At 37.5% G+C, this 25,739-nt stretch overlaps 1 protein-coding gene across 2 annotated transcripts in view; it reads right to left on the bottom strand.

Moving 5' to 3' along the window:
• Positions 1-25,739, bottom strand: part of NEK11 (NIMA related kinase 11) — a 96,858-nt gene that overhangs the window by 8,193 nt on the left and 62,926 nt on the right. For both annotated transcript variants that reach the window (XM_069860007.1, XM_069860008.1), the window contains 3 exons: positions 22,533-22,657; positions 16,551-16,611; positions 10,443-10,539 (listed from right to left, as the gene is read on the bottom strand). In XM_069860007.1, coding sequence (XP_069716108.1) covers positions 10,443-10,539; positions 16,551-16,611; positions 22,533-22,657 — 283 coding nt within the window. The remainder of the gene's footprint in view (positions 1-10,442; positions 10,540-16,550; positions 16,612-22,532; positions 22,658-25,739) is intronic.

Below are 25,739 nucleotides of genomic sequence, written 5' to 3'. Positions count from 1 at the left end.
GTCCATGCTGATTTCCTTTTACATGGCTTGAATTTTGGTGGGGTGTCTCTCCCGATTTGGGGTCTCACACCAAAATAAGCTAGAAAACTAACATTTTGCCCATCAGAGAAAGATGCAGACTTGTATATTTCACCAAAACAATCATAATATTAAATATTACTACATATATTTTTGGTCAACCTGAGCATTTTCTTTAGCCATACCGTATTAAATATTAATATTGGATGTAGAACGCTGCATTTCTGAGTTACCAATAAACCACTCTCATTAAAATATGTCAACTGTCAATAGAGAGATTAATGTCAATCTGTCAAGTGCGTCAATGAAGAGATTAGTGTAATCAGCTGGTACAGAGCTGGGTGATTCTCGATAGAAACATCACAAGCCCCATAGTAACTTACTAACAAAAACTTCAGCTGGGCTTGTGTACTGTACAGCAATGGAGGGAGATGAAGCAGCGCTGAAGCACTGAACTAGGCTAAAAACCCATACAAAGTTATCATAAAAGTAATGCTACCTTTCAGTAACCCAATCAAAAAGACATTTTAAAAGTTACAAAAACCCAGCTGCTGTGGATGCTGAGATGCCCAGTTATGACAAGTATATATATCCACTCAAAGAGGCCTCAGTGTAGGTGGGTTAAGTCCACAGCTCCTTTCAGGGCCCTTTCCACATCTGTAGCCCTGGAAAAAGTTCATAGCACAAAACAGGACTAAGACTAATTCATGTTTTGGCAGAACCATCCAATTCCATGACTACAGCATACTATAGAGAAATAAGAGCAAATACCAACTATGGACAGCAGATCTACAATTTTCTGAAAGGCCTAGAAAGGTTTATGCATTCAGTCTCCTCTGTCTCTTCATCATAACAAGACAAGTGTCACAGAGATATTTAAAGAGGCAGAGATCTAGATCCTTTATTTTTTTCCCCAAAAGCAAATATTTAATACCCAAAAGCTTTTCAAAATAGGACCCTGAAAATTCCTCTGTCTCAAATCTCTTGGAAAATCAAATAATTGCACGTGTAGATGCCTGAAAATATGGCATATAAAAGAAAAATGAAGACTTCTATTAACACTTACAGAAACATAACAATTATAATCTACTCTGGAAATATTTTTTTTCAGCTAGTAGCTTACAGAGATAAAACCCAACCTTGCTTTGAAACATAACTGAACCAGAAAAATTGCCATTAAGATAAAGTGTATTTTTCCAATATACAGCTCCTTTTATTTTCCTGTAGAAAAATCTTAATGGACATACATGTCTAACGTGTGACCTTACACTAAGAGTGAGGCTAGGCATTACAAGTACTAGTATCCTCTGGTTTTGTCACAATCTTGGGCCATGTCTGGCTAATGTAAGCACAGTGCACGTATTGCGTGCCAGCAAGCTGTTTGCAAAGGAGGTCACTGCAGAAGGAGACAGGTCTGTGACAGAGCCACCCCCCACACTGCTGAACCCTCAGAAGTGATGGCTGCTCCCTTTGGAGTTACGTCAAACACAGTGTTTTGGATCTACTAACCTCTCCCTCACACGAGATGATAGTCTGCACGTTGCCCAGTCTCTGACAGTTTACCCCATGGGTTATTTTTTATGATTCCAAGTTTGCATTGCTCACCCACTGCCACACGGGGAATATGAGATGTACACCTTAATGATTTACATATACAAACCCAGAAGTCACTATGTGACGATTGAGAAAAATGTGGTTAAGGAAAGAAGGAAAAGGACAGATTTTCTCTTACAGACAAGTACAGTGTTAGAGTAGCAAATAGACGAAGACAGAACCAATATGGGAAACAGTAAACATCAGTAGCCCTAGTAAGAGTCTGGAGAACGCCCTTTGTGTATTCTCTACCTATATTTCTCCCAAGTGCCTCTGCAAACCTCCCAAGGTCACAATGTTGCACCTGGTAAACACTGTCAAGATTCTTCAAGTGCATTGAAAACAGACTATGTAAGTAAAGCCACATGAAAGCATTCTCACATTTGCAAGCTATTGACAAAATCAAGGTGCTAGAAAACTGAACAGCTCAGTCTATGTATTATGTATGCACAACATGGGAAACTAGAGAAATCATGCTTTTTGTGCAAAACAAAAAGATGTATTAGTCTGATTCTCCTAACATTTTGAGTGTTTGGGGCTACTTGACATTTTAAAATGAGTGAATCTATACATATAATTTTTATGTGGGTTTTTTTTACTGGATAAAAACTCTCTCTAGTGCTAAAGTAATTATGACATTACTGTCCACTCTAAGAAAAAATCCTTGAAAATTCAGGATAACAGAATGGCTAATGGATTTATGACATGCAGTTCAGTAGTGAAGCTGAAAAACTGACATTTCTTTACATATCTAAATAAATTCACAAAAATTTTACACTTAAAGGGTTGGACCTGAGGTTTAACTAACATGCAAAATGATCATGCCAACAAATGAGTGTGCCAACAAAATAGATGAAAGCTTAATTGTGCCCTTTTGTTTGTTAGCTTATAGATACGCCCACTCTAGCTACTGAGTTTGTTCACTTTATTAATTCCAAAGTGCTAAGTAACACTGTCAAGAACTGCTGAAATTATGGCATTGGCAGATGACAAGTTCTTGCCCTCTCCAGGTGCAGGACAGAGAGGAGCAATACAAGATACTCAAAGAACAATCTATGACTTGCAAGAAATACAAATCCAGGTAAAAATAAAGTGAATGGTCACCCAGCCTAACTTTACACAATTACCTTAGTTGTCTACCACCTTTGGCATTGGCATGAATGAAACAACTCTCATGGGTAAATTCAGAATAGGAGCCTAAAACACGGTGTGAGCTATCCTGTCTCTTTCCACAAAGAGGGCTTAGAGAAGTTCATAAGCATGTAGGAAAGGTTGCTAGAATTGGGCTGTGTGAATATTCTCCAGTACAACTGCTCCATTCAATGGCTGATTAAGCCACGCAGTTGAATATTTGCATAACTTTAGGCATCTGTTGTCTTTCTGAAGGCAACCGACTACTTCTGTTTAACATTATGTACATGCCGAAGCACTTTGCTGAACTGGGGCCATAATGTTTGGCATCAATACAAGGACAACAAATGAAGCAATTAAATATCAATATTTGTGGCCAGCTTTATACCGAGATACAGCAAATAAACCTAGTATTGATTCAATTTAGGCTACATAGCTGGGGGCTCCATCCTGGAGACTACTCCAGAGAATAAAACATGTTTTCTGCTACAGACTGGTTGAAAACACAACAACAACTGGATCAGTGACCTGCAACTTTAATACGTAATTCCATTTTCCACAATCATTAGGCTAAAGCAATACATACACACTATCTTCAAATGTAAACAACAAAAAAATACTGGTAAAACATACCGTTGTCACCAAATACCTTTCAGTTGCAGCTATTCAATTCCTACATTGCTCTTAGCCAGCAGGGCAGCACATTAAGGCATATAAAATCAGCACACCCCTATCTAAAATTTAAATTACAGATTGCTTGCAACTTCTGCTGAGATCAGGTGTACTGGAGCTTGTTGTGAAGAATAACAGAGGCCATAAACCTGAAAAACTGCTAATATGAAGGTCAATAGCTGTAATACTCTGGGCATATGGAATGAATGCTCTTGACAGTTTTAAAGATGTTGTCACTTCCAACTCAAACCTACAGAACTTCTGCCTCATTACAGCAAGGAAATAGATTTGTCCTGCAAGCATGAAACCTGAGGTGTGTTGATTTGGTTGCCATTGCTTTCTGTGTGATTCTTAATGTATTAAGGAGAAGCCACTAGTAACAAATTATTTCTAGAGAAAACTGGATCTCATCAAGTATTTTAGTTTATTTCTGGTATGGAAGCTAGGCAAGGTCAAAATGGATACAACGGATCTTCCAAGCTTCACACATTTTCACGCCTCTCTCCATTTACCATTCTGACCTTGAAAAGGCGATTTTATGTATCTGGATACCAGGGATCACACTCTTCCTGATGTAGGGATGAAATACATTCTGTCTGAATGACAACCATGGAAGTATGCTAAAGGAGTCCAGGAAATAAGGACCCCACCAGGAACTGAGCAGTAGCTGTCAACCTATCATCAGGAAGATATTCACAGGATAACCACCTCCCGGGTATTTTGGTCCTTTTGGCAGTGACTTGAACTTTACCTTTTTCAGTGCTCTGAGTTTGCCTAGTTTTCTTTTCCTGATGGATAACAGTCCAAACCACACAGCTGAGGAATGCAGAGACATGAGGGCCAAGACAACAAGAAAGGCCACCAGCTCTGGCTGTGGATAGAGGAACAGCAGGGACCACAGGAATAGCATAGACAATGGAAAGAAGGTGAATGAAGACCCACAGAAAATGCCTGGGGAATTAGATCATCAGTTCCAGCTTCAGCCTTGAGGTGGGACTAGTACATCTGCTTCTGTGGACTCCTACACTCAAAGGCAGTGGACACTGCCTCACTCACCTTCATTTCTTCTTAAGCATGAAGACCCTGGGATTCACCCATTCCCATTTCCTCTCTCAGTTGTTGCCTTGGGACCGCAATGACTCACAAGCTGGAAGCATTCGCTCACTTCTCCCCAACACATGCTAAAAACTAAGTTCCCAGCTTGGTCATGTAAAGGCAAGTTCAACTCTCCTAGTGTTCTCAGTTAGTTTTACTGTATTCTCTCTTCACTTGCTTGTAAAGCAAACAGTAAACCCAAGATACTCCAGACCTTCAAATCTGTGTCTAGAAGGTAAGTATGCAATTATCTTGAAACAGCAAAAGAAAGACAGTCTCACGGGCTAAGATGTTTAATGTGTTTCTGTAGTGAGCTCATTTGGCCCTAAACAATTAAGAGATGGAGACTGGCCTTTAAAAATGAGGTGTGAAAAAGACTGTGACGAGGAGGATGGATATGTAAGTAATACTTTGGCTTAGCCTACAAGAAGCAAAAAGCTGCAGTTATGCTGTAAGACGCCTTGTGATCATCAGACAGAATTTATTGCCAGAAAATGGAGTGTAGGGCAGAACTGGCGTGTGTAAGAGGAAATTTCATGCTCAAAAATATTCCAGGATCGATATTCTCAATAATAATATCCTCTATTTGTCTCCAAAAAGCAGTCATAGCACAGACAGTATCAATAACTTCCTCATCAAATGTCTTTTGTCTGTGAGAAGACATTCTTCATGCATATTTACATCATGACACCTTCAACATGACAGTCAATGGCAATTAAAAGGTCACTGAGATTTTTTTATGGAAGTCTAAAAACCCAGTCAGCTTTTCTGTATTTCTTGCTTTTGTCTTCACCTAAAGCTGCCCTCAATTATGCCAATAACAAAACAAGTTTCAGAAGGTTCAGACCTGGCCCTTAGAAAGATCCATGCAGCAAATAATAAAACACTAAAATAATCAGTTTCTTCACTGCAGTAGTTAAAAAATGTGCAGAAATAAATGTACAAAAAGTCTTCCATATTTCAGGCATCTTTAGGACTACTTCTCTTAAAGAATATTCAGTGCCTATTCAATGACTTTGGTATGACCTTTCTTTCTGAATTTTTAAGATAAACAATACATTCAATGCCAATGTCACAAGCACAAGAAGCATATATGCATACTGCTCATGAGTCTAAACCAATGGTGTTATGAGCATTCACAGGAACAGAATAAAAATATCACCAAATGCCTTTTCTCCGTGATTTCTGAAAGACGGCTTTACTTACACTCAGCAGGTGATGATGAAGTCTTTTGGCCGATCATGGCGTGCTGCTGTGTTTAAGACTTTGGGGACTGACTAAAAGGTGCTTACTGCTGTGCTAAAGGATTTTAATTTACTTAAAATTTGGGGCAGAAAAGCCTTTTCCTTTTACTGATACACATCTTATTGAATTCCAAACAGCATATTAAAGTTCATGGCTATTAAAATGACTCACTGTATATATTCATGGATACCTCCACAACAGAGCACAAAACACTGTACCAGTGTTTTTTTTCTTCATTTCCCACATTTTATTTCTCTTTATATTTTCAGGACAGAGAGAACAAGACATACATTCTCATCCATAGCTATTCCATTATGCAAAAACTAGCCTTACTCTGTAAAACACAAATCCTGATTTTACAAAGTCAAGAAACTAATTTTGACTAGAGTGCTGAAGAGGCTTCAGGGGGAAGCCTCCACTCGCTGAACATCTGGGATATAAATACTACATCATGTAGGGAAGTGCAATTGTGAATATAGCCAATTTCACCAAAACCCTAAAAAGGCTTGTTCTTTTCCACAAATTTCTACACACACTTGTCTTGTTTCTTGCTTTCCCTTTTGAATTTTATCATGAAACCCTCACAAACTTGAGATGTCAAGTATATATCATAACATTTTCCAGAGGTTTCTACCAGGCCCTTTGCCATGCTCAATTATGGCTGAGCAGGTTAACAACCTGCAAAGAAGGGCCTCTGAATAAGAAGCAGAGAAACTTTTCAGCTAGAGATCTAAAAAAGTTGAGTCTGTCCCTTTTAATGTAGATTTCGACCTCTTTAGCCACTTACAATCCATCAGTGCTGTTAGTCCAAACCTAAAGAAAGCTTTGGGTTTGTCAACCAAGTTGTTCAGAAAATGGTAGGAAAAAAGTTCGCATTTGCTACAATGACAAATCTAAAACCTTTCCTTAGGGACAAAGCCAATCTTTCAGACAACGTGTGCTCTCAAAGCTTCTGACATCATGTAGAAGAAGACTTTGACAAGCTATATGGACCTTGCAGTAGGGGGAAACAGAATAGATGGTGTAACAATTTTCTCTGATGGTGAAAGAAAAGCTTTGGCTTGAGGAATTGTTTCTGGAGAACAGCATGGTTCTCTTCTAAGATGCATAGTTGAAAAATCTCTACAGGGGAGCATCAGTGGAGCAGATATTAATTTTTCCTCATGGATCTCACTGGTAGAGATAATTCAGCTCTAGAGAGCATGTGAGAATAGAGCTTCTCAGCCTAAGGCACGCACCAAGTTACCCAGCACCATGGATGAGAACCACCATGAGAACAAGATGCTGGTTACTACTGAAAACACCAAGAAACAGCTCCTCCTGTTTCTTGCACCTAACATAATTCCTCAGCCTAAAATCCCAACATCAGGAATATGAGTCACACAACTCTGATTTATATATTTGCTTGACTTCTCACAGTTAACATGCAAAGCTGAAAGAAGCATAATGAGAAACAGCTCAGATAACCTTTGAGGGAACTAGTTCAAGAAATAGGAATTTCTTATCAGCACTGCAGAAGATCCCAATATCAAAGTGTTTAACACTGAAGAAGAAGTTTTTGTGGAGAGAATGAACTCCACTTTGAAGGTAAAATTAAATCTCTGCTGCTATGAACTTTATAATGAATACTGATAACAAGTTTAACAAACTAGAAATTGTTGTCACTGGAGTAGGCGATTTTATCATGACTTTTCCTGAGAAGACAGCAATTCAAAATGTTGGAACAGAGTGTAGTGGGAATTGGAAAGAAGATGCCAGGGAAAATATCCAGGGACTGTAGTGAAGGAAGCTGGTGACTGAATCATAAACACTACAAGGCTGTCTATAGTTGAAGACGTGAGCCTTTTTCTTACTTAAAATAGGAGAAGATAAAGGACTCCTACCTATTATATTCAAGAATATCTGTGGCTTACTTCTATATTCCTGTAAAGACTTCAAGCACAACTTCCCTCTCACATGAACATAGGTATAAAACCCTGCACAAGAATACAGTAGAAGCTACCTAAATCAGCACTCTGGAATGCAGTAAATCTCTCTACTGTCCAAGAACGCATTCAGTGCAACACATTGTGATGACTCAAACAATGATCATATCTTGTCAAGTGACTGTCCTGCTGCAGTTGTTTGCAAGCCTGTATCATTCACATATCAATTAAAAATGGCTAAAAGGCCTTTTTGCTGTTTGAGTCCCTGTTATTTTACATTAATCTACCATAATGTTACTTGCAATACGTACACAAAATGCTTACTTTCTGAGCAATTCATGACATAAGAGAGTCTCCCTCATCAGAAACTATCACTGTTAGCATCTGGAAATGTGATCTCAAACCTTCATAGCTTTGTTTTTATAGTGACCTAGACAGATTTCACTGCACTTCCACATTGGGTCCACTGCTCTTCTTTCTGTTGCCTCCTAAGAACCCCAGCTACTCACCTTCTTTAAGACTAAAAACCCCACATTCTCTCTTTCATTAGAAGCTGTCAACCAAAAGATGCCACCATAAGTCTGTGGCTTCCTGAGCAAAACTGAATAGCACAAGGTCAAATTATATTAGCCTTGCCTAAGCAACATTGCTGAGTGGATGAAGTATAACACGACATGAAGATTTCTGAGGGACAAGCAAAGCAACTGAGGCTTCATTCATTGTTCTGCAGCCTGATGTACTTTGTTCTCACTGAAAACTCCCTGACTATACTCTGTGTTCATATTAGCCACGTGCAAGACTTTGTAGGGAAGTCCTTGTGTATGTGTGTGCTGGGTAGTGTGCTCATTCACTTGTTTCTTTACATCCTAACTTCCAAGCAATTAATATAATCAATCACCTTTACATATTCAGCAAATGGCGAGTTCATAGTCTGTTTAGGAGAAAGGGCAATAACCTGAGTAAATATTTTGATAGACTTCTTTAAAGTAGATCTTACAGTGCACAAAGGGATATCTGTACCTTTACTTACCAAAAAAAACCCCAAAACATATACTCCTCTTTTATTCCTTCTCTTAATGAATGTAATGTGAAAATCATTCATGGATATGGTCTGCTGGAAGTTCTCAAGATGCTGGTTTGGTGGGTCTTTTGGCCTACAGACCTGGCTGACTGTTCTCATTCAGAAAGGAGATGACTAGGAAAATGTTCCAAAACCAGGACCTCTAATGCATTAAATGTGAATTACTGGAGTTAATCAGGGTTTTCATTAGCCTATAGACAGTTTATAAACTATTCTGAAATGCGACATCTCCAAAGGATCATAAAATGAACACTTCCACATTTTTCAGCATTTAACAACTGCTATGTGCTTATCCTATCAGAACCAACAAACTGTGAAAACCATGAAACAGCACTGGAAAACCAGAATCTGAAAGAAGCAAGTGATATAATTGTACCTCAGCCCTAAAGGTAATGACCATGAAGTTTAAAGAGTTAAGGTTTATTCTGTAACCATGGGAAGACAAGGTGAAGGCTGTAAGACTAGCGGGCATTTTGACTAAACAACTTCACTTTAAACCAAGTTATCACAACACAATGCATTTTTTTATCTTTGTAAGTACTTTCCATGGAAAGGGAATGGCAGGCAATCAGAGTGGCAGGCTGTGTGACCTACTGTCTGGTTGCACAATAAAGGCTAAGCCATGAAGTGAAACCCTCGGAGCTGCTCCATTTTGAAATATCATAAAACTGAATAGCTTCTATGTGGAGTAAATCTGATTGGTATTTGCCCTTGAGTACCTGGTGCATTTGGCACTATGATTTGTTTAAAACAGCATTGGCATCAGTGCTGTTGTAGTTACATTTATTTTCTTTTATGGATTCACATAAATAACTACTAGTATTAACTGTTTGAATTTATTTATATTCTGATAACACCATACTGTTGGCACTGAACACTCACACAAGAGAAAACTGCCCTTTTTAAAAGTGTGTACAATCTGAAATCAGTTGAATGCTGCCACACTGCAAAGAAAACTTGAGTTCAGAAATAATTCATAGCATTATGAACATCAGATTAGTACCTAAATTATGGTGCAATAAATCTTGGAAGGCCAGAAATTACTGAACCAAGATAAAAGCTCAAGATACGTTAACAAATACATCCTAGAAGGGAAACACAGATCTTTGTTTAATTAAGACACTAAAATCTTTCTTAATAAAGCTGGAGTTTCAATGACACCAAAAGCAATTAGACAATGAATTTCAAAGGAAGCTGCACATGTAAATTCCTCTATCACATTTGAAAATCTCAGCCAACGGCAATAATGTTTGGTTTAAATCATCACATCATCATGGGAAACAAACCTGTTAGTCTTTTGTTCCAGACGAGAATGAAATGTGGCTGAGGGAGCAACCATGGTGGGAACATGGATATCTGCTGGTGATTTACGGATATGTGCTGAGCTAACAAAGAAAGCAAAGTTCAGAACCACACTGACAGCAGTGAAGGTAAACTAGACACTAGAAGGATGACAGTTATTGTGCAGATTATTAGAAAACCATCAGAAATGACAGCTAACCTTCATCCTCTGTGGAGGTAACTAGGAATCCAGTCTCTGAAGATTAACTTACCGTGCACTTCTTTTTGTTGAAGGGATTTTTTGGGGAGGGGAAGCAATATATTATTTTCTTTGCTGTGTTCTGAAGCTTTTCAAATCCATCTCTGCCTGAATATTGGTAACAAATAAACGTGCTACTTACTCCCTCATGCGGTTCAGTTTGGTCTCAGCCATAGTGCTGTTGAGTGCTTTGAATCCCTGGGGCGTCCCCGGAGACACTCCGATGACAGTCCTTGAGCCTACAAATCAATGCACAGACACATAACCTTATTCACCTTCATCCCTTGAGGTCTATTGCAGAGTCAAGGGCAGTCAAAAGGAGGAAGACTATTCCTGTTTTTCGCAAGGTAGTGCCACATTAATTAAAGATTAATTAGATTATTAAATGCACATTAAGGGCAACTTCTTTCTGAGGGACAAGTAGATTTATAGCTGAAAAGCACCAGAATTGTAACAACAATTTTCTTTATGTGTAGCATACAGGGAATTACACCACAACAGACAGAACAGTCACTTGAGGAAGTGCTAGAACACATAAATATTCAGCAAAATTAAACTTGCTTAGACAATATGTATTTTTCTCCATTGTTCTTGCACTTATTTTTAAGAGCAAGAACTTTCTCCCTAACAAACAAGTCTCTACTTTAGCTTGATCATTACTGTAAACAAAAAGTATGACATCACTTTCCCCTTCAGAAAAAGGTACTCTTTTTATGTATGCATACATATATATATAAAAATATACCTGTATATATAAATACAAATATATATGTGAGAAATACACACACACACACATGTGCACACTCTGTCTGTTTACAGGCTGTGTGGGATATTGCAATATTTAAGGACCTAATGCTCACAGATAGCTGTGATATTCATCCACAGGAATACAAAAGTGCTAAAACACAGAAGAATGTCCAAGTTGTCAGTCCAGTTATCCTGCAGCTTCCTGTTGCCATTCCATCACACAAGCCCCTGCTTAATCTAAGGAATTTATTTATTTATTTATTTTATTTCCTCTACTGCTCCCAGTGGAAGACAATTCCAGAGCTTCACTATGACCTGGTGGTTAAAATCTCTGCACTACTTTTCCAACAAAACTTCTTCTATTGACCAGTTTGTGCTCATTTTTCTCCTGTGCCAGTCCTTTTCTTTTGTTTAATCAGTTCTTCCCTTCGCTTTTGCATACTCCTTTTATTTCTTTACAATTGGTAAAAGAGATCCTATTTCAGATTTCAATTTGCTAAACCGAACAAAGCAGAGATTTTAATTCCTTCTAACATTTCACCTCCCAAAAGAAAATAATGTGTATCATAGTAGAACTACATCTTGTGTAAATATGCGAGCTGTAGCACACAGCACCCAAGTTCTGAACAGACAGGGGAGTAATCTGCACAGGATACGAACGTGCCAAAAGTCACACAAAAATTATAACACAGTACTGTGTTTATATGAACACACACTCCCTTGCTGGAAGGGGTTTTTAGCTTAGCCTCAGCTGGGGCTTGGTTTGGTTTGCCTTAACATTGAGGTAATATTGTGTTAACATACATTGCCAGAGGGAGCTTGCAGCTACTTTCTTGCTATAAGCAGTAGAGACACCCCTAGAGAGCAATGAATGCTTCCCTGGAATGCATAATCACAGTTTTCCCAAAAGTTAAGCTCCTATGCCTTATGTGATTCTAGATCCTGATCACATAAGGTTGAATATTAAGATAAAAACTTCCTGTTGTGAGGGTTCCTAGTGGGTCACCCATGGTGCCTGCTGGATTCAGAGCTTTGCTGGATTCAGAGCTTTGCTGGATTCAGAGGATAGGAAGCAGGTATGGAGAGAGACCACAGAAGAAATGGACTCCTGACTCAGTTTTCTGGCTGTGAACAAACAATTTGACTTCTTAAAACATTTTCCTAACTTCTCTTTACATGTAAAGTTTAACAGTTGTATGGTGTCTAACTATCACAACCGAGGCATAGACAACAAAGTTTAAAAGATGAAAACATGACGAGCTTAGTTCTTACTAGCAACCAATAACTTAACCTATAGATGCAAAATCCATTTTCTGCTTATTCACTGTAACACTACACATACCTATCCATACATTTTTACATGGGGTGTGTAATCATACAATTACTTTAGCAGCACAGGAAGATTCCTACTTTGAGGATGGCCCTGAGGAAACTCCAAGCACTGTACAAAGCAATGCTCATGACTTACTGGGTGGCACGCTCCTTTTTGAGTTGGCCCCAGACATAGGGGCTTTGGGGCTTTGAAAGCAATAAAAAATTGATGCTGAGCACCAATGGGCTAAAGAAAATATAATGTTCATATTCTCTTAAGAAAGAGTATATTTAACCACAGGCTCCAGCTAAATTTTGATATTACTATTATTGCAAAATATATCACTGCTCAGCACACCCTTTCTGCTTAGTGGGTTCAATCAATTTATTGCTACAATATCTCCTTCTCCTCCAACATTTCATTATTAAAGAGATCCTTCTTTGTTTTTTTCTGGGATTCCGGGCTAATAATAATTCGTATTTGACTACCCTCCGCATTGGCAGTTGGCCAAGCAAAACTTAACCACCTCACACAAACTAGTATCTATCTTCCTCTCCATTTAATTTGATTTTCTGGGTACTATGAGGCAGCTGCAAGGACTACAGATTGTATGATGCTGCAAAGGTGTGGTTAGTCATAAAAAGTGTTTTCAGTGAAAACTGTTAACAGCTTTTCAGTTGTTGCTACAAGCAGCCTTAAAATTTTCTCCTGGGCTGATTCACAATCCACATCAATTTCTATGTCAGAGGCATTTTCTTAGAAGCAGTTCAGTCATTAATAATATATTTTGCACCCAGCTTCCAGCAGTTTGCCTATCCAAACATCCACACAGAAAAAGTAACTATGCTTTTTCCAAAAGTGCCAGATAAGTATTCACATTTTTTACGCAATATATCATTCTTAATTAATTTAAAAAAATTTAAACAAGTGCCCTGACTTTTCAAAACCAGGTATTGTGGCTTTCTAAATATATTTTAAAGATGAAAATTCTCCCAGTACCTTGCCCAATACTGCAGAGGACAACACAGGGAAAAAAGGCAAAAGATCTTTGTCCTTTCAGGTCATGCAGCACCAGTTTGAGGTTCTTACTGCATTTCCCACCCCCCCCACATCCTTGGCCCTCGTCAAATGGAAGATTAAAGGATCTGTAGGGAAACAAATCCTCTGGCTGACATTTATTCAGAGATATTTATATTTAAAAGAGGCGATTATGACTATCTGGTGAGATTTTTCATATGTTATTGCCCAAAGGCATTCTTACCAACATTTCTGCTAACAAAAGGATAAATGGTGACAGGCATCTACTGTGTCTCTTGGTAAACCACTATGTGTTGTGAAGCTATTATATCCATTGAATCACAGATTTCCCTTTGGATTTTGGATTTCTTTCTTCAACTTTCACTGCTACACAAGAGATCTCACAAAGACTTCTTCTACGGGATTAAAAAGCTCCTTAGGATCAGATGTACTTTTCTGAGTTTAAAACAATACCAAGTGACTCAACTACCTCTAACTTTCTTCTCCTTTATGCTAAGCAGCTACAGTAAATTGTAAAACCAGTTTTTCATACTTCCTTTCATTCAGTAATTCTGTTGTGAGATCTTACCAATTTTTCAAATTTCATCAGCGTGGACTACCTTATTTTAAATATACTCCGTCTGGAACTGTAGGGGCAACCCAAAATGAACTTTGTACCACATTAACGCACTGCTGTTCACAGTGACTCAGTGGGAACTCCAGAGAAAACTCAGTTATTTCAAAAGTCCTTTCACTATTCAACACTGAGGTTTATACTAAAGAAATTGCACCTGTGGAAAAACAATACATATTTACTGCATCCTCTTTAGCACAGCCCTTGCTGACATAAGAAAAGTTCTACTTTTATTCTGCTCAGATATTCTCTAACATCTGCTTGAAATGGCATGTAATTTTTTTCACAAAACCTTTAATGATGAAAGACACTCTAAGAAATTCTGGCCAGGCGAGTTTTCTGCATCTGCCCTATTATTGTAATGAAACCCATACCATTTTCAGGAGTAGTCATTATAATGTAATTGTAGCCTAGTAATACGGTATTGCAGCTGCTAGTACCAGCTCACATGCTTGGACCTGAGTTTGAAGGACTTCAGGGTTTTGCCTGAAAATCATCTCAACCTGCCAGCAACTTTGATTTAATTGCTTAAACTCTAACAGCATTTCTTCTAATGACAAGGTAATTGTGGTTATCTTGTTTTATTTTGACTTACTTTTGTATCATACAACCGATATTTTTAGATAGATAGTAGTATTCTGTGCAGAATGACATATTTCTAGCTAACTAAATTCAACTAATGTAGAGAAATACCAGCCTGATAAAAGAGCAGATGCCTTGAAAAATGCAGACAAAGGATGAGGTGTAAAGGACTACAGATATGGGATGACAAGAAGTTAGGGCACAGGCTGGTACTGTCAATCCCATGGCTATAAGCAACATGATCAGTTGAAGACACATTGACCTGGAAGTGGACATAACTAGCTTTAGAGTAAACAAAGAAAATAAGTATCTAACCTATGTAAAATGGACCATATACAGAAAATTTTGATGTAACATGAATTTGCAGGACAGTGAAAGAAAAGCAAGGTACAAACGAATGTTAGCAAACCCATAAAAATTACCCCAACATCAGGCTTATAGCTTGACATCAGAAGAACTTAACACAGTAAATGTTTAAACTTCCGTAATGACACTGACTATACAAAGATAAAAGGGATCCTACCAGATTTCTCTCTTATTATTGTCGCATATATTTGTTTGGAACAGATTATACAATCCTAATTACTAACTCAGCTTGGAGAAAGGCTTTAAATTCCAGCATGAACTGATCAAAGATTTTTTTAATGATTAAAGCACAGTTTAATTTTTTAAAAGGCATATTTTTCTTCTTAATACTGAAAGAAAAAGAGGAAGACGCGTCTCCTCGATACTAAGATTTTTTTTAAATACCACTGTTTGTCTTTGGCTAATAATTTGGGTTATTCCCAGAAGACCTCCAGGCAATTTCTCTCTTGCATTAAAATAACAAAATATTGAAGCATAGAGCTAATTTTTGTCCCTATTTCCACTTCTGCAAACCACTGCAGACAATGATGCTGCAAATGCACAAATGAGGGCAGAATTTGAAGATCACAGGACCTTCATTAGTGTGAAGACAAACTGAACATGAATGTTCCTTCCTTCAGTCCTAAGAATCTCCATGACATGGGAGCCTGAAGGTGACCAGTCATCATTCAACGGCTACAAGACCATGATAGCCACAGCTTTGATCACTCAAACCTTCACTCTTTTGATCACTCAAAGTTTCCTCTTCTCATCTCACAATCAGGGGTGAAACACAGCTCAGCACTGCAGAGGAGGACTTCCCAGGCTTCCCCTACACTCTAGTTTCAGAGCCACAAGATAATACTGAGTCAGGTTTATCCTGACTCAATGAGTGTAAATGTGGCAGCTAAACAAAACTGCAGGGCCCGTGGGAGCCTTTGGGAACTTAGTTGGGCTTTCACACAACCCACATGCAGGCTGCTGCTGGCACAGTTCAACCCGGTGGTCTTCAAGGACAGTGAGTGCTTTAGCCTCAGTGAATGGCCTTCTTCTGTACAAGTTTTCTTTTTAGCTTTTCAGTACAACATTTCAAAACACTGAATTTACATACAGAATTTCCAGGAGATTTTTAGAATTAAATTGCAAACTTAAATTCTCTGTGATTTTTCTGTGCCTATAATGAGATACTATAAAATAAAATAAATATTGTCCAAACTTGGATAATAATTTTAATGTTTTTAAAAATATTTTAATTAATTTTCTTTTATTGCTACCACTACTAGAAGCTATAGAACAACCTACATATCCTTAAATATTTTCCTCTGGAGAAAAGATGGCAGAAGCCAAGTTTTTAACACTTCTGTTAGAACATTTCACACTTCTGACTATCATGCTTTATGGCTCTACTATTTTCAACCAAAGCAGTTAATATTAACAAACATGCTTTCTTTGTGTGCACATTTGTACTTCTCTGCAGTAGATAAAGGAAACAATTTTCAAGAAGACCTAATTTTTTTAGTTATTTTGTTGCAAAATTGAAATAATTGGACTGTGATTAATACTGATTGCTAATACCTGCCACTAATACTTTTAAAGAATAAATACTATCTTACCCATTGAGCTATTATTCAGGACACACTCCAAATAGTTGACCATTGCCTCGATGTCACTGTCCTGTGGATAAATGAAGCAAGGAATAGCATTAGTGTGCACAAAATCTTAAATGTAAATACTATGTACCAGAGTTATGAACCCACAAATGTAAAGGATATAACTTACACCAATGAGCATCAACACTAGACTCCAAAGAATCTAATCGCTCAGGGCTGTTTCTAAGTTTTCTTCCCCTAAAACACCAGGTTTAGGAATGATGTTATATACAAACAATTATTTACATTGGATTCCTTGCAGAACACAAGCATGTAGAACAACTGTGCATGGCTGTAGTTAGGCAGCTGTTGGTATCTTCTCCCATGTTTAGCTAGGGAGGTTTAGATTGGATATTAGGAGACATTTCTTCACCAAAAGGTGTGCCAAGTGTTGGAACAGGCTGCTCAGGGAAGTGATTTAGTCACCATGTCTGGCAGCATTTAAAAGAACTGTAGATGTGGTATTTAAGGATGTGGTTTAGTGGTGGACTCGGCAGGTATAGGTTAACAGTTGGACTCAATGATCTCAAAGGTCTTTTCTAACATAAATGATTCTGTGGAGTTTAAAGAAGATACGTTTACTGTGGAGGGTGGTTTGCAGCCTCTGAAAATGCACCAGCATTTTATCATCCATTAGTCCCAGAATATTTAAAACAGTATTACTCCGAAAAAGGGAAATACGCACTTCTTAACTACACCAAAATTTCTTATGCTTATGACAGCTGCCCACTGCAAATTAATGCCTGCTTCATGTAATTGCATCCACTTGTGTATCTAGTGACAACAAATAATTGAAAATAAAATCTAATTAAGAAGATATTTTAGCACTTTTCTATTTCAAGGATTCTGCTACCAGACAGATGATTAACAGTTTTGTTATGATCTCTTCCACATGAAGTGCTGTTTGTGTACAGAGATGAAGTTTAAAGATCTAGCCATTAGCCAACAATTGTGATCCGGGAAGTAGATCACGAGTTTATTAAAGTCCACTTGGACTCTGAGTTTCTAGAAGCTGCTACCATATCGTGTTTTTTGACTATTTAAAACTGAAAGTCAAAATTTTGACCTTGCTGAAAAATCTGCCAAAAATCTGTTTTTTAATTGAGCAGCCTATGGTTTTAAAATTTAAAACACTGTAATGAAAAGAAACAATATTGACCTCAGCTTCTACAATGGACAATCTGCTTTATATGCCTATATGATCTTAATCAAAATACTCATTCTAACTTTCTCAAACTGAGGAACTGCCAGTGAAGCTTAACAGGATGACAATAATTGTTAGCAATGACTGTTACCTGACCTTTTGGTGGAAGTGAGAGCTGTTACAGATGAGCACTATCTAGCTTCTTATCACCCTAAGTTGCTTCATAGGCTTATATTTGAAACAGGCTCTGCTATTTTAGTGTGGTTTGCAAGATGGGAATCAATTTCTACGGTGGCCATTTCAACAAATAACCGAGATTAATAGGTCTGAAGAAGCCTATTTGCCCTTTTGGAGCAGCCTGTGAGGTCCTCGCTGAAAAAGTTAGCACCATGGAGCAGCCCATCCAAAGTGCCTCACCAAATAAATTTGAACCTGCTTAACTGAAGCTTTTGCCAGTTAGCAGGAAGGTTCCCAGGAAATGTTATAGAAGGCATTACTTTTATACATACAATATACATTGAATATTGAATTAAGACAGACTTAATACTACATATATGAACTTTTAGAATTTCATTTAAAAGTTATTTAATATTTTTTCATTCAAAAACAAATTTTATATTATTTTACTGCAACATAAATTTGTAATTATTTTTATTTTCATTATCGCTATCAGTTAACTGCAAAACTATAGACAGACAGACAAAAAGAAAAGGTAAATGGCCACATACAATATTAATATAATTGCTTTAGTAAAGCCTTTTTTTTTTTTAACAGAATAAGGATTGTAATTCCCAAAACTGTCACTTCTCACAACAAGACATCATATTTACTCCAAGTATAACAACAGAGGTTATTTTTTTCTCATTACACTGTAAGGCAAAAGATACACTTTCACCAGGGAAAACAGCTGGCTTAACTTGGCTATCTTGAAATAAAATTTCATTGAGGAGGAGAATGTGGTATTCACACAGTGGTAAATAGTTGAATAAATGCTTATCGACTTACACTGAGGTAGAAACTACCTGTGGCCTTTCTCCACTTGCATTTAGCAATCCAAAATTATTTTAGTTGTTTTATTTAATATGCTTATATATTCGATATATTTCCTTAATGTTTCTCTTGTTTGCAGAGAAAGCAAAGCCCTACAGAATAGGTGAAGGGCTCTGACAGATGTGGAGAAGAGAGGCACTCTTATGAGCAGCAGTCGGTGTAGATGAATGATTGCACATTTCAAATTCAGAACAAACCAACTCTTTTTAACAGCAACTGGCCATGCAAAGACGTATGTTAGGAATCCAAAGGAGCATTTTTTGGGTGACAGCATGCAGATCATCTACAGCCGCCAGAGCTGTGATAATTTATGCCAGCTGATTATCTCGCTTGACAATCTCAGAAGTGACTTGGACACTGAAAATAGGAAGTTAATGTACCACATCAGCAGACTCTGTCATAATAAAGAGGGAGAATTTGTTATTATTGTAACTAAAAGAAAACACAAAGAATGAGGTGATAAACTGCAGTAAAAAGCATCCATTAGCATCTCAGTTAAATCAAAGCAAATGAAATTTTCACTGGGCACTAACTTTTAAAGATGAAACCTCTCCTAAGCTTCATATTTCTTCATATTTTTAAAAGCGGTTTCTCATTCTCTTTCATGTTTTCCCCTTAATTAGTAAACCATTGTTTTTACAATGGGCAATCTGCTTTATAATTCAATGTGATCTTACTCAAAATGGAAAACATGAAAAAGAGCCATTGGCTTAAAGAGGTCAAGTTCTGCAAAAGTAACAGGCAAATTGCTGCTTGAAATCTGGCTATCTGCATTTCTGCCCCAAAAGAGAGGGACAAAAGACACTAAACTCCAATGCTACAATCAAGATGGGAGGTTCAGATGTGCTTAGGGACTGAAATTGGTGGTAAATCCACATCTGTAACTGGACAATGTAAATGAAAACACACAGGCTGTATTTAAAGACACCAACATTGGGAAAATAGCTGTCTCTGTCCCATCCTAAACCTTTAAAATTACACCATTCCAGTGCCTAACTCAACCTTCTTAACTGAAGAGGTGTTGCATCCCACGCAAGGCCACAGCTTCTCATTCTGCCTTGACACCAGTGGGAGACTAATATGGCTTGAATAAATAGCTCAGTTCTATTTCTACATCATGCACACCAATGTATTGTTCAATTAGGTGACTTTTCTGACCCCATGCTACTGCATGAACATCCGAATTTTCTTTTAATCATTATTTGAAGTAATGGGGTCACCAGGGAGCACCATGAGATGCAGCATTTCTGCACTCTCTGCACAAAAGTAACCAGGAAAACTTCTTGGCATTGGAAAACTGAGAGATTTGCACATTAGGGAGGTAGATATCTTACAAGTCTTTATCCTATGTTGCAGTGGAATGACTTCTTTATTAGCACACACCTCCAAATGCTTATTTTGTGAAGATATTTTTGAAAAAAGTGTTTAAGAGTATGAATCCTAGCATAGGAATAGGAGTGGGAGTTTTGGTATTAAGTAAATGACTGCAGAAGCAAACCCCTGCTATATACTAGCAAGATCAAATCTATTCTGGTAGGATTTGAAGATTATTATTAATAGTGAGCATAATCCCACCTACCTTTGAGTGGGATTCATCTCACATAACTGTTGACATCCAGAATGAAGATGTCCCATGCATGCTAATAATTGTAGGTCCTTTCAAAATCACCAGAGAGAAGGAGACCCCTTAGCATGTTCTAACCTATGTTAGACATTTATATCAAGATAAAATTATTCCCTAAAAATGTTTGCTTACTTCCTCTTATTGGACAGATTTTCCATTCAGTTAGCTCAGACACAGATGTTCAAATCCGTAGGGCTAAATTCAGTCTGTTTTGACATCAGACTTACTGCAGAATTTTTCACCTGAGAAAGGGAAATTTTATACTCACTTCCCAAGAAACAGAAAAGGTGATAGTGTCAATATCCAGAAACACACTTCTGCATTACCTAAGGTGCTGGGGTCAACATGAGAAAAAATCCAGACAATTAGTTTCTTCGATAGAGCAAGACCTAAAAGACAAGTAGTCACAGAGGGTACTTCCCAGTCAGTTTGTGCAAGCCAGTTCACAAAGGGTTAATGCTCTGTGTGCACAAAAACTGCTGGTAAAGTGAAGCTTCAGGCCTATGGGGCTGGATCCAGACAAGAGGTGCCAGTGGCACATGTTTTCCAGCACTCAGTGATGGTTCTTGTCATCACCAAATTCTGAGTCATTGCAAAATGAGGGAATGCCACTGCTCAGATCTAACTGCCAGCACCTCATTTATTCTGCATTATCAAGAAATCTATTTTTATCTTCTGTCTTTTGTTAATTCTAAGCAGCAGTCCACCTGATCAAAACCAATACTGACTGACACTTAATGATACTGTCAATGAAAGATGAACAAAAATTTTAAAAGGCATTCCAAAAAGAAAAAAAAACTTATCTCAGAGTCTGATGAAAGTGAGCAATAATTTATTTTCAAGAATATCTTGTGGTAGACTTTCTGGGCAACAGTGTTTGCAGAGTGTCAGTAAACTGAAAAAAAAGCCCATTATCTTAGATATTCCAGTGATATACAACTGACTAGTAATTTCTTTACACCAGTACTCTATAAAATGATCCTGAACTTTAAAACATCCTGTGTTTGAAAGCTAAGAGGACATTTCTAGATCAAATGGCATTGTTTCTGAGTGAACTTTAATTCTGACCAGTGACAGATATTCAGGACTTCCTATTACTGTGGTAAAAGCACAGTTCTGATTCCTCACAGGAACAATTTATTTTTGACTTAAAAACTACATCTTAAAAAGGATATTAGTTGAAAATTTTAAAAACTTTGTACAAGTTATTCATAATTTAGTGAACCGTATTACCATACATGGTTGGTTCCCTAAAATACAAAAGACATCACATTCCATTCTGCAAAATTTGCACATGAACTCAGAATAAAATATAAGATGATCCTAAGCAGAATCAGACAGTACCATTCAGAGGCACTGTATGCAATTCTTTAAGCTGGTGGCCCAGGGGAGAAATTAATTGTTCCTGAACACCTTAGGAAGATCCATTTTCAGAACTGACTTGGGCATTGATTTCACTGAGACTTAATCACTGGAGGCAAGATTCATCTCAGCTTATTCTGATCAGATCTAAATTAGGTGCCTTTTCTAATAATCTTCAGCCTTCTTCACACTGCAGTCCCCAAGGCTTACTTGTGGCAGCCTCTCCTGATAAAGCTATTTTTAAGCCTTTAAACAATAAGTTTCCTCTTCACTGACACTTCCTGAGATTCTTGGGAAAGTCTACAGATTTGCTGCTTTATCTTCAGTTGTTTCAGCTCACAGTTCATCATGTTGTTCTAGAAAATACATCTAATATAGGCAGGAGGAAGAGGAAACTAGAGGTTCTTATCTCTTCTCAGGAATTAGAGCTGGAACTTAGATCTTATGCTTGAAGTATACCTGCATCTTTAACATCATTTACCCATAGCTACTATGTGAGAGAACCCTCCTCTGTTTACTGACAACAACTCACCTTATGGCATTCATAGTAGTGTTATCCTTAATCTTGAAGAAATGCAAGAATCCTTCTCATCAATGTCTCAGAAGAATTCAATAAGCATTCATATATAATAATTCATGATATTGATATACACCCACATTCTAACAAAAAAAAATTTCAATAGTGTCAGTAGGACAAAATCTGGGAAGGAGTTTAATTTTCCCATGAGCATTAAGTGTATGCTGTTTTCACAAAGGTCATATATACCTGGTGATTTGTCTTCAAGATCATCTGTGACACTTCCACATCCTCCTCCTCTTCACTGCTTTCTGAACAGGACTCGAATTCATCATTATAATATTCTTCTGCAATTTCTGGGTCTTCAGGGATCTCTAAAGGCAATTATGCATTTGAAGTATATAGATAGACAATATGCATGATATTAAAAAGATAAAATGGATTTTATACCACCCATGCTATGCCACTAGCTATACATTCTGTAATTGAAATCAAGGGATAGGTTCTTAGATTAAAATGTTCATCTTTGATGACATAATAAGCCTATCTCTGCAAAAGGTCAGATCCTCGTCATATGTAAATTAATAACCTTAAAGGACTTATATTGATTTTGGCCTGAAATCACTGGACCAAAGAATGATTCAAGCTGGAAGGGGCCTCATGGGATCATCTAGTCAAAACAGGGTCAGCATTGAAATGAAACCAGCTTTCAGGAGATGAAATTATGCCCCAGTTTGGTTTTCTCTAACACACACAACCCATGGCAAATACAACTGCTAAGCTAAAATGGAAAATAATATACACCAGGCACATGTTTAAAAGACAAAAGAAATAAAATCTATGTCTTTTCCCAAATTTTTCTGAAGCAAAAGCGTAACAAAATAAAAGAAAGTGGTGTAAAGTCAATCTACACATATTTGGGTGTCACGCTCTCTCAACTTATTACCATCAGGTTTTAATAACAGCAGTGAGTGCAATATTAATATAGCCAATGAGCCCATGAAGTACAATAATTGTTATTAAACTCAACATATTCATCACAGCATGAAAGACAGCCCAGCCAGTCTGCTCCAGGTGAAATCCTTTAGCATCACAGATTCCATAAGCAAGGAGTTAGTGAAACAGCTCAAGGTCTGATTACACCTGCTTCAGCGAGCTGCCCTTTCTCAGCACAAGCACCTAAGCATATGTTGAATTTCAAGCAGAGGCTGAACTGTGGTGACTGTTTGAATAAAAAGCAGAATCCTCTTATTTTTTAGACAGAAAGATGCAAGGCAAAGAATTGCCCATGGGTCAGCAGAAGAAGACACGGGAATGCAGCTCACCAGCCATCCCAACAATAGCCCTAAGTATTCATAGAGATAGTTACTCCAGGAGGTCTAACCTCCGCACATTGATTTTATACAGCCACTTACTGACTTACCAAGATAAGTTACAACAAGTCCAGAAACAACATCTCTATGTTAACAGTTTTCAAAAAGAAAATATTTGTTATCCATCTTTGCCTCGTATCATTACAAAAAAATGTTAGTTGAAGACAACAACAACATAAAATTTCACTGCCATAAATCACCATAGTCCTAACTTTAGCTAATGCTAATTTCCACCATTTCCCTCAAATACGCCTACCACTTTAAAGAAATATAAACTAACTTATCTTAAATATCACTACTTTGAAATAAAATAAATTCCAATAATATGCCATTAAAAATGCTTCATAGATTTTTTTACTTGTTTCCCATAGAATAAAAAAAAACCATTTAAACAACACAATTAAAATCCATTAAAAGACATTAGAGTTTGGGCAGGAAGAATAATTCTAATCTTTAAAGCATAAGAAAGGTAACTCAGTAAAATGGTGAAAATGTATTTACCTGCAGCACTAAATGGTTCAAGCTTTCCTGTTGAGATATTGCCTCCACTATCTACTGTCTCCAAAGAATTAAAAAAAACTACTTTCTATTTCTATAAACTTGATTTATCTCCAAAATGCTGACACATTTTCACTCAGGTTTCTCTGTTTTAAGATATTTATGGAAGCTGCATAACAGCACGATGCTCCACTGCCACAATTTCTAATCCTTCCTTTTTCTATTTTTCACTTTTCTCAGTTTAAGAAAAAAGAGGATCAATACATGGGCTTCCAGGAGAATGCACCCTCCAACCCAAAAACTTTTTCCCACAAAAGAATTCATCATCATGTTTAATTGTTTGAGTTCTACAAAGTGCCATTTGACAGAATAGCTGAACACTTAATTAATAAAAAAAAAATCTTAAATATCATTGCTTTTTAGCATGGGAAGAACACCACTGAATGAATATACATCTTTTCCAGACTGAGTGAATACTAATTTTCCTTTTTTGCAGAAAGGCTCCCATTCCAGTATAATTTTATTAGGTTCATCAACATTCTATCTATGTATATATATGCATTCAAATACATATGAATCAGCCTGTTTATTAAGTTATAATGCAAACATTGGACTACACTGGTGTTTTATGAGTCATTTTCTCCTCCCACATCCTGTAGTCTTTTTCTGTTGTACTAAAAAATGCAATCCTCTCCTTCCCAACCAATCATGACATCAAAATCAGTCTTTTTACTCATAAACATAACTTCAAAATGTCTGCTCCTGCTACAGAAAACTTACTTGTGAGTAGCCCATGACCAGCCAAAACTGGCGAAGCCTCTGAGCTATGTGGCAGAGCTGGCACTGCCTGCATCCCACTTCCATGCCAGCTTTTGCATCCTTGTCAGAATTGCTTGCTTTACCATTTGTGAAATTGTTTTGACAGCTGTTCATATACGGCCAGTTAATCCAAGCTCAGTAATACAATTTTAAATACTAATTCAGACACTAGAGATGTTCCAGGGTACAGACGTTTACTGGCTCAGATTCAGAGACTATTCCCAATGACATTTCGGAGACAAGACAGCATGTCCAGTCGATGGGAACTTGGAATTCACATTATACAAGTCTTTAAAACTTTTCAGGTTTATGACAAGCATCTTCAAAGAAGGCAGCATCAAACCATCAACACGCTCATTTAGACCATATACTCCCATATAACATCTCCTAAAGACCTATTAAGTAGAGCCAACATCCAGTCATCCATGTGCTACTGATGTAGAAACCGCATGTCTGGTTCTCTGTTGAATTAAGATGAGTACAGAACAGCTTATTTAGCTGAGACCCAGGATTAGCCCAATTTCAAGAACACATAAGCTGGCTTTAGCAGAGCAGATATATAATTCAACATACTGACTGTACCTGTGCTGGCTTAGTAAAGTCTAAGTGCAGGTAACCCGAGTAAGCTGGTATTTTCAGCTCAGGTCAAGCACTACCAGGGAAAGTCAGACCCCATATGCTTTCATTTCCATATCTGCAGTCCAGTTTGATAGGAATGGTTGGACTCGATGATCCAGTGGGTCTCTTCCAACCTGGTTATTCTATG

Source organism: Phaenicophaeus curvirostris, chromosome 6, assembly GCF_032191515.1.
Source record: "Phaenicophaeus curvirostris isolate KB17595 chromosome 6, BPBGC_Pcur_1.0, whole genome shotgun sequence".
NCBI classification, from domain to species: Eukaryota; Metazoa; Chordata; class Aves; order Cuculiformes; family Cuculidae; genus Phaenicophaeus; species Phaenicophaeus curvirostris.
The sequence above is the reverse complement of the archived record's forward strand: the minus strand, read 5'-3'. Positions and strand labels throughout refer to the sequence as shown.